Genomic DNA, 10,473 nt, shown 5'->3' on the forward strand with positions numbered 1-10,473 from the left:
AAAAAAAAAAAAAAAAAAGTCTCTTTGGAACTAGATGGATGGCATTAAGGATGTCCCTAATGCCTCTGATCAATGCAGGAAACCAAATACCTCTTTTTAAAAATTTTTTATTTATATATGACAACAGAATGCATTATAATTCTTATTACACATATAGAGCACAATTATTCATATCTCTGGCTGTATACACAGTATATTCACACCAATTCGTGTCTTCATACCTTTACTTTGGACAATAAGGATCATCACATTCCACCATCATTAATAACCCCATGCCCCCCTACCTCTTGGTGGCCAGTTACTTCTGGAAAACATCTTAGAAGGCAGATGTGTGAAAACTAGTTATAATTTCCTAAAGAAGATAATATTCTTTAGGAATATAATATTAAATATTAGACATTTAATATTCTTGATGACCACAGCAAAAACTTAAAATAGTTACTCATTTTAAACAGACACTGCTGTATTTCTGAATTCTCTGCACTAGCTGACTCACCTAGAAGATTACCAAAATTTGCATCCTGGTCCAAAGTTACTCCTGTAAGAGGACTGATCAGATTCTGATAAAAGGATGATGAACCTTAGGCTTGGGACAGTCCCAGTAAACAACTTTGAACCACAGAAAATCATCTGTACCCTTTAATGGACAATGTATATGATAATTGCATTTCACCAGGAGTTAGAAGTCATAGCATGAGAGCAAAAAAGGAAGAGGTTGGGAATTCAAAGGCATTAATCATGGATACCTACATAGAAAGTATTTCATTTGACAGCTTGACATGCTTTGTCACGCCCATGTACATTATGCTAGAAACTCAAATACACTTTTGTATTAACAGTGCTCACCTTAAGAGTTCCATCTGTAGAACAGGCAAATTCCTCCTTTGATGTATCCTACAGGTTGCCTTTTGAGGATCAGAAGAGAATAACCAACTTCGATCATTTGAACATGGAGCATCAACCAACACCTACAACAGAGAAAGGCAAACAATGCAAATATGCTGTCAGGCAAGAAGTTTTTAGAAAAGCTACATAACAAACAGTAAGTAAAAAAAAAATTTCTTTGGAATAAAAAATATATGTGATAAGTTCTTTATAATCTTTTCTCATTAATATGTTTCAAAAATTTTTCCTATGTGGTTTCAGTATTTGGGTTTTGTTTGTTTTGTTGGGGGAAATGCAAGATGGGAGTCTTCTTAAAGTCTACTAATGTCTATTAATGACATTTAATATTCTTGATGACCACAGCAAAAACTTAAAATAGATACTCATTTTAAACAGACACTGCTGTATTTCTGAATTCTCTGCACTTATTTTTAAGAACATTTCAATTTCAGTTTACTGAAATAACCTTTTTTCTTCAATTCTCATACTCTGATATGTTACTATTATATTAAAGCTGTCCAGTAGACATGTCTATGGATTAATCCAAATAATATCTGATCTTTTCCTGCATATTCTTCAGGTACCTGGAAATATAAAACATTCTATAATCCCCAAACCCAATGTTTCTGTTTCCTGTGAACTTTGTTGACCATCAAATTAAAAGTGCACCCATGTTCACTTTATCAAAATTTCCCAGAGTGCTGAGAAAATGTACTGGGCTATATCTGGGAACAGAAGGAAAATCACAATAACAAAGCAACTAAATTTTGGTATTGGGAGTCTATCAGTTTGTCATAATGTAATAAAAGTACCTTGTCAAATGTTTCAGGCTGAGCATCTCCTATTTCTCTGCCATCTGATTCAGACACTTTAATTACATTTATCAAAGGTTGTGGGATGAAAGATTCTAATGTCTGCCTCAGCCACCTCAGTCTCAGTCTATCGTATTCATTACAATGAAGATACCCTAAATATAAAAGATTAAAAAGTTTCACATGAAGACAATGTAATTGTTAAATTCTTTTCAGTAAATAAATTTCAGAACAATAACTTTATCATAATTATATAGAAACTGGGCTCAGAGGTAAAAATTATAATTATCTTATACTTTAAAAACAGAAATACATACATGTACACTATAACAGTCATACCTATATACCCTTTCAGAAGTTCTAATATTTATTCAATCAAGTCTAATTTTGGGGTAGGGTGAAAATCTAGAGAATTATGAATTCCTAAAGATGGAGCTATACAACAATACCTCAGACACCGTTCTTACAGCAAAGCACTAGCTGTCAAGAATAAACAACATATTTTTATATTGGATAGATATGTATTCATCTGCTGAGAGCTACAGCTGAGTCGGAATGGCCCCTGGCATTTTGTCAACAGTATCGGTTGAGAGGCGAGCCATTACTATTCGCCTGGGCCCGCTACTTTGGAGTTTTCGTGGGGATTCCTGGAGAGTTCGCATTGGTTGGGGAAGTGCCCGAAGAGGGAGTTCCAGTTGGTGGTTCCTGGAGGAGCCGCGTGGCGTTCGGGAGAGTTCCCGGGGAGCGTGTGTGGAGTGTGCTGGTGGAGTTCAGAAATAAAGTTTGTTCCTGTTTCAGTGGCTCATGATTTGCGCCCAGCCAGACTGCGGCATTTGGCGGCCCGTGCGGGGAACGCCTGAAGCTCAAAGGTAAGTGAAATTGCTCGCCCCTGAGGGAAGGTGAGAGAATGGGTGACCATTTCAAAAAACAATATGTTCTTGTTTTGATTTGTTTTGTTTTTGTTTCAAGCTGCCTATCCCTAGAACTTTCTCAGGCAAACTGGGAAAAATGGTTGGCTCAAGGTTTGAAGTTGTTCGCCCCTGAGAAAGAGATAGAAATAGAACACAAATGCACATGTCAAGAAAATAGAAAAATTGATACAATGATTTTTTGTTCCGTTTTTGTTTCATTCTGTTTCGGTTTTGTTTTGTGTTATCTTGTTGGGTTGCGTTATCTTTATAGTAGATTAGAAATTAGTAAAAAACAAACTGAAAGAGTGTTAAGCAAATTGTTAGAGGTCCAGACTATGGTAGAAAACATGTTAGATCAAGCAAAAGAGAAGGTCTCTCGAGCTAGTCAGACAGAGGAAGAAAATTTAAAGGAAGAAAGCTTAAAGGAGAAACAGCTATCAGGGGGGAAGCTACAACAGGAGGCTGCTACTAACTCTGTTCTATCACCAGAGGGCATAATTCAACCAACAGCTCCACCTATGGAGACAGCTGAGTGGCCCTCAACCCCCGTAGTTGATAGATGGGAGCCTGAGACAGGACCTCAAAGATTAGCATGCCCTGTACTTGAGCAGACAGGAGGGCAGCGAATTCACCATGCTTTAGATTTCAAAACAGTGAAGCAGTTAAAGGAGGCTGTAACAACCTATGGTCATCAAGCACCCTTCACTGTAAGCATGGTTGAATCCATTACCAACTTGGACATGACGCCAGCAGACTGGGCTAGCATGTGTAAAGCTGTGCTAAAAGGAGGGCAATATTTGTTATGGAAGGTTACCAATGAGAAATTTTGCATGGAGACAGCTAGGCGAAATGCAACAGCCGGTTACCCTCAAAGAAATCTAGATATGTTGTTAGGAAAAGGACCATATGTAGTATTGGACAACCTAACAGACACGGTTCCTAAGCCACATTGCTTGTTGTTTAATTAAACAGAAAGGGAGAGATGCTGAGAGCCACAGCTGAGTCGTAATGGCCCCTGGCATTCTGCCAACAGTATTGGTTGAGAGGCGAGCCATTACTATCCGCCTGAGCCCGCTACTTCGGAGTTCTCGTGCTACTTTGGAGTTCTCGCGCTACTTTAGAGTTCTCGTGGGGATTCCTGGAGAGTTTGCATTGGTTGGGGAAGTACCGGAAGAGGGAGTTCCGGTTGGTGGTTCCTGGAGGAGCCGCGTGGCGTTCGGGAGAGTTCCCGGGGAGCGTGTGTGGAGTGTGCTGGTGGAGTTCAGAAATAAAGTTTGTTCCTGCTTTAGTGGCTCGTGATTTGTGCCCAGCCAGACTGCGGCATTCATCCATGGTACAAGCTATTAATTTTAAATGCAGGAAAATAATATAGTATGTGGGAAAAATGTTATACACTCTATAACGAGGAAGACAAATTATTTTGAGTTGGGAAATTTTAGGGAAGTTACTTAGCTCTTGAAGAGTTTCGGTTTCTTTGTCTGAGAATGGGGATTAGCTAGGTATCTTATAGAGTGGCTGTTATGATTAAGTACAATAGACATTGAGAACAAGATGGTGGCTAAGATGCTCATTGATCCTCTCCTCTCTGAGACACTACAGCTATCCACAGATCAAACTACCTCACAAGAACTAAGGAAGGCAGGTGAGAGAATACAATGCCTGGTTTTAGTATAAAAATAAGAATAAAAATTGCAAATAAGAAGTCAGGAAAGAATAACTCATGTCACCACTCCCACAACACCAAGCAGTATGGCATAGAAAGAGACACTGCCCACTTGGGGGAGTGAGAAGGAATTAAGCAAGACCTTAGACTTGAAACCAGGACCACTATACTGAAATCCAGTGCCTCATAGAGTCCCATAGTTCCTGTCCACAGGCAGTACTTACAGACTAAGCCTCTAGATATTCCTTAGCAAGGTAGCTGATTGCCTCCACTATTTTTCTGCCAACATGAGGCAGCAGAGTGAGAAGCAATACTCTGCCAACTAGGGAACTGGGCAGGAAAGTGAGCTTAGACTTGCACTGGAGCCCAGAGCCAAGACTGCCATGATGGAGCCCAAAGTCCATGTTCTCAGTCTACAACTTGTAGATGAAGCTTCTATACCTGCCTGACATCAAGTAAAGACCTATACTCTGGTAGGACAGACTTGTATTTCAGCATGCATCACTGCCAAATTCTGTATAGGTCTGGTGTACATCCTTGAGTCAGTACTGGTCTTTACAGCTGCGAGACTTAGGTGTGAACAGCTTAGCACAGCCTGGGCAAGTAAGGAAATTATCTTTACCACCCTTCCCCCAAACTTGGGCAGCACAGCAAGGAGCAACACTCATTCCATTGGTGAGTAAAACAGGAAAGTGAGCACAGGACTGCCTTGGAATTCAGTGCCAGGTCGATGATGCCTAACACTGGGTAGATTCTAATGGTCCCTGTTCTCAAGCAGTGCCTTAGAATGGAGTATCTGTACCTGTCCTGGTACCATAATGAAAAACCAGCCTCTACCTCAGAGCAAAGCCTCTCCAAGGAAGGGACATGACCTTTGTCCTTGAAAAGACCCACAGAGCACTCCTAGGCACATTCCCACCCTGCTAAGTTGTTTATCTACAAATACAGGAGAGATCTCCTGTGCCAGGTGTCCCTGACTCAGTCAGGCTAGGTGGGGACCCATAGCAACCCCCTAGCAGCCACCAATCAGCATGAGACAGGGAAATACCTGGGATGCCAGATGACCCTCCCAGTAGTTTATGGTGTTGGGAAACCATGTAGCTCAGCACGAACACCCCTTTTGGCTTAAACTAATCAGTTCAAATTAATCCCCCTCTTGTAGTAACCAATCACCCCTACCCAACATGTTGCTGCCAGTAAATGTGCTAATCATGTTTTAGAGTTGTTATTTGATTTTCCCGCGGTGTGTGATGATTTGCTAAGAGATGCTATGATGTATGTGGGGGTCCCTGCCTTCTCCAAAGAGCATATAAAACTGCTGCAAACCTTGGGCTCGGGTCTCTCAGCATCACCAGTTGCTGTGTGCGCGAAGAGGACCGAGTTAGCTAGCAATAAACACCTCTTTGTTGCTTACATCAATCTTGGTCTCTGGTGATCTTTTGGGGGTCCCGAATTTGAGCATAACAATAGTTTATGATACTTCTATTTCAGTCAGCATTATCCATGGCTGGGGGTAAAGTCTTGGCAGACAGACTATACTAGTGTAGGTACCTGTGCTGTACTGGTCTTGGTGGGCTCAGAGTATGACTCAATGTTTCAGTGCTGATGCCATGGGACTTCCCACTCCATTCCTCCCTGACAGTATAACACAAAGAGCAACTGTCCACTTTGGGCAAGAAGAGAGAGGCAGGCATTCAAGTTGTTGCATAAGATCCTAGAGCCAGTCCTTCTGTGATGATGCCAGAACCCAGAAGAATCCTGCAGTATCTGATCTCAGGCTTGTGACTAGATGAAGCATCTGGGTCTACTCCAGTCCCAGATGGAGGCTTGCAGACTTTCCTATTTAGTCACTCTTCCAGTTCATTTAGCCAAATACCTACTGTAGATGTGGGGCAAAAGTAGGCTTGGGGACCCCTCTAGCCTTGAAATAACAACAGTATATTTGTAGCAAACCTGGACTTAGAATGCCATCTAGTGATGAAACTGCAGAAAGGTCCACAGGCTTAGAGAAAATAAGCAGACTGCTTTTAATTTTTAGGGGGGCAGGCCCAAAGAAAGCCAGATTATGAAAACTAGAATAAACACCTAATCCTCTAACACAGAGACTTCATTATATGCTAACAAATGTCAAGAACTTTCAGAGAATCATGATCTCATTTTCTGATAAAATAAGGCACCAGAGACTGACCATATATTAATCAGTATCTGTGAACTCTTAGAATTCAATGAACTTCAATAAAACAATAAAATCATTCAGTGCTGTAATAAAGAATCTTAACAAATTGAATTTTAAAGAAATTAAACAGAAATCCTGTGATGGAAGGTATCACTAGCAGAATAGAAGAAAAATAATCAGTAGGCTAGGAGACAGGTTATTTCAAAATACATAGTTGATGTATTCTATACTTATAAAGTTGCTTTCTGAGGGAGGGCTGATTAGGGTTGCTAGTCTGTCATACCAAGGGAAACAGAAGCCCTAATCATTGCTACATCCCTTACCTTTCCATCTACCATCCAATGCTTTACACATAGTACATGCACACGATATATAACTGACCTAATTTTTGAAACATGGAATTATAGTAAAAAATATTTTAATCACAAGTAAAAAACCAGAACATAAGTAATAACTTTAGCTTTAGTTAAGATTCTCAATTCAGCATTTTAAAATAGTTCCCAGCTGAAATATAGCTTAATGCTACATTATTATTTTGCTTAAATGTATATTTTATTTTAAATGGTCTTAGGTTGGTTGAATTTCTAAAAACATAAAGTGTCAAGTGGCATGTTTCCACATGTATATATATTAATATATATTAATTACATTGAGACAATTTCAATTTATGTCAAAATTTCATTTAACCAGGAAGGAAAGTAAAAAATTCCTGAAAACACTACTGAGGCTTTAGTTTCTGTACATGGCAGCCTTTGGATCACACAAAGGAAGTGAAATGGGTAGCTTCATTCATTTATTTTTGTATATCTAACTTAAGAGAAAAAAAAATCCTGCCTTATTTCTAGTTCTGTCAATTATGCTCTAGTAATTATGACTGATTCCCATTTTCCTCTCAGTGTAAAAACTGGAATATTAAAAGTGCTAAAAAGGCTAGTGATAAGTTTCTCTGTACATGGAAACAATAGTATAAATTCATAAAAGAACAAATGGCAACATTACATTTATTAACTTCTTGATATTAGATTAGAATACTTTTGAGAGTACAACCACTTTAAGGTTCTGATTTACCAAGTACTTATTATGAACTAGGTACAGAGTTAGTTGCTGCAGACATAAAGATAAATAAGAACCCCTTCCTACACTTAATTACAGTCAGCAGTGGAATGTCACTGGGAAACCCTGAAATCGTCAATACCACAATGGTGAAACCTTGGATTCAGACCTGGGCTTTGCCAATTACCTTAGACAATTAACAGTTAACTTTTGTCTCTGTTTCATCTATAAAATAGGGCTCATAATCACCAACTCACAGCATTGTAGAATTGTGAGATAGTATATCGGACACAGTCACATTGTTGTTCTAAGCCCTAAGACTTTAGAAGATGTTTATACAGAGATATAAGTTGTTTGCTTATCAAAGCATATTTGAAAAGCATAGATTTATGAAATGTGAATAACATAGTTCATGGCACAATGACTAAAATGGTCATTCTTTTTATTACTACTCCAAAGAGGATACACCTAATGCAGGGAACACAAAGAAGGCTTTTTGGGGAAGTTGATTCCTGAGGTAAAACTTGAAGATAAGGAGTTAGCAGAGGAAGAAGTGCAAAGTGGTACCAGTAGAATGTGCAAAAAAAAAAAAAAAACTAGAGATATGAAGGAGCAGGAAGGACAGCAAAAGAAATTCAACAAAGAAAGGAGTCCTTCTGATTTTTTCTACTAGGAAAGGCTAACCAGAGGTCAGATATCACTGACAGTGAGGAGAATTTCACTCCAGGAAGGACACAGCCCTCAGCAAGAAAGCTGACCATCCTATTCCACCAAAGATAGTTCATATGTTAATGCTTTCCTGTTTAGAATCATAGCTGGTTACCTCTTTTCTATTAAAAAAGCAAGGCACTACAGAGGCTGGGATCACAAAACAAAACAATGGTCAGTTCATCACTGTACTAACAGGTTGGAGCAGCTGACCCAACAGAAAAGTGGACTCTTTTTTTCAATTGGCGTAAAATATGAGCTTTTTAATTGTTCAAAGTTGTAAGCCTCTTTTTCAAGAATAATGACCAGTACTAATCTAAAAAACTTTGGTGTATAAACTGCACACCTAGTACAGCCAACATTTAAAGTTTTGCATATGAAAGCTTTGATTAGCATTGCTTCTGCATTCCAAATTCCAGCACTGTGGTTAACCTAATTTGGGCTTTAAGCATCAGCATGAAGACACCTGTACTTTTTAGTGAACCACTATCATTAGTGAACTTACATGAAAAGCTTCTTTACTTGGAACACTGCCTACAGTTCACTTGGTATAAAAACCGAAGATTCTTCCCCACTTCAAACTCCTAGAATATACCAGTTTGCCTTTGGGTTCCTAATCAAATCAACTTCACTACCACAAATATGTAAAATATTTATATCCTACTAATGAGGAAAATTCAAAATTAAAATACTCTCTCTTAAAAATGGTTCCCAAATTTCAAGTTTCTCTTCCCTCTTTTATAATATTAAAAATTCTGTATTCAGAATTCATAAGGAGGGGCTGGGGATGTGGCTCAAGTGGTAGCGCGCTCGCCTGGCATGCGTGCGGCCCGGGTTCGATCCTCAGCACCACATACAAACAAAGATGTTGTGTCCACCGAAAAATAAATAAATAAATATTAAAAAAAAAAAAAGAATTCATAAGGATAACCTTATAACAGTCAATATAAAAATATTGCCAAAGAACATAGAATGGAAGTAAAAACAAATACTCCATATAATATGTGATTCTTATAGGTAGCAGAAGGACATGAGTAGTAGAAACTTGAAGTTAAGGGGACAATTCCATAAACTAAGCCTATGCTTTCTTTTATAAAGCAATTCACTTAAAGTCATTCTGGCCCTGCTCTGGATTAAGTCAGTAGGATATGTTACCTTACTTGCAAACTACCCTTATCCTCATTGCTTTTCTCTCTGGGTAGAGGAATGATCATCCAAAGATTCTTTCCATAAGAAAAACACAATTTACCTTGAAAGTGAACTATTGTGATCTTTACATAGAACAAAGATTCCAAGACTTAGGAAGATAAGATACTTAAAAACAAAGCGAACAACCATAAAATCTGTACAAACAAGTTCCAATAACACTTGGTCAAAGTGATTAAGAGCTGCCTTTAGATCTTTAACATGCTATTTTAATTTCATTATAATAGTAAAATTACCCATCCCCCTGGGTTTCTCTTGGGGACCTGTGGGTAAAATCATGTGCAGTAAGGACTGTGGGAAGCCAACATTACACATGACTGAGTTACACTCCCTGGCTGGGTGCTGAGGCGCTCAGTTGCAGAAATGTGGCAGAACTGGGAAGATGGCGGCGAGGGGATTGCATTGCCCCCGTGTGCTGCTTCACTGTGTGGGAGTATGACAAGTCAGGACGGCTAAAGGCTATCTTGTTAGGAATTTCCAGCAATAGTGGGGTGCTCCGGAACCTGGAGGAAGGATTTCCATCGCACAAGGATCGGCTACGGGGACTCAAACGCGAGAGGTTTGTCGCACGGAGGGTAACACTGCTTATTCAGCAAATCGCCCCGCGGCTACAGTCTGTAGCGCGCGCTGGGAAACGAGGAGATAGCGACGCAGGGATACAGCGCTGCAGTTTCTGCCAGCCGTGCAAGCACCGTACTCAGGGCTGAATTCTGGGTTCGAGACGGGGGAAGGAAGCGGTCCATCTGGGTTCTCCACACCGGTCAGACCACAGAGGAGGCCAGCAGCCACCATGTTGGAAAGCTGACGTCACCATCCCTGTTTTCGACTGACCGCAGCTCATTCAGCCATAGAACAGGTAATTTCAGGCTGCCATTCACCTGCGGCTTGCAGACAGATTGCTAGGGTTCAGTGCCTGGGTGCTTCTTAGAACCTGAGCTTATCGGAGCGAACACCGAGCGCGGGGCGGCCGAGTTCCGGCTCCCGGAACCGCCCTGGCCCAGGGCTAGGAGCCCGCGGAAACTGCTTCTCGGTCCGGGTCCTGCTGAGGGCCGGTCAGGA

At 40.1% G+C, this 10,473-nt stretch overlaps 1 protein-coding gene across 5 annotated transcripts in view; it reads right to left on the reverse strand.

Annotated features, from left to right (window-relative positions):
* Nsun3 (NOP2/Sun RNA methyltransferase 3) overlaps positions 1-10,473 on the reverse strand; it is a 71,588-nt gene that overhangs the window by 36,086 nt on the left and 25,029 nt on the right. For all 5 annotated transcript variants that reach the window (XM_048803492.1, XM_015478624.2, XM_015478625.2 and 2 more), the window contains 2 exons: positions 1,698-1,852; positions 847-968 (listed from right to left, as the gene is read on the reverse strand). In XM_048803492.1, coding sequence (XP_048659449.1) covers positions 847-968; positions 1,698-1,852 — 277 coding nt within the window. The remainder of the gene's footprint in view (positions 1-846; positions 969-1,697; positions 1,853-10,473) is intronic.

Source organism: Marmota marmota, unplaced genomic scaffold (assembly GCF_001458135.2).
Source record: "Marmota marmota marmota unplaced genomic scaffold, marMar, whole genome shotgun sequence".
NCBI classification, from domain to species: domain Eukaryota; kingdom Metazoa; phylum Chordata; class Mammalia; order Rodentia; family Sciuridae; genus Marmota; species Marmota marmota.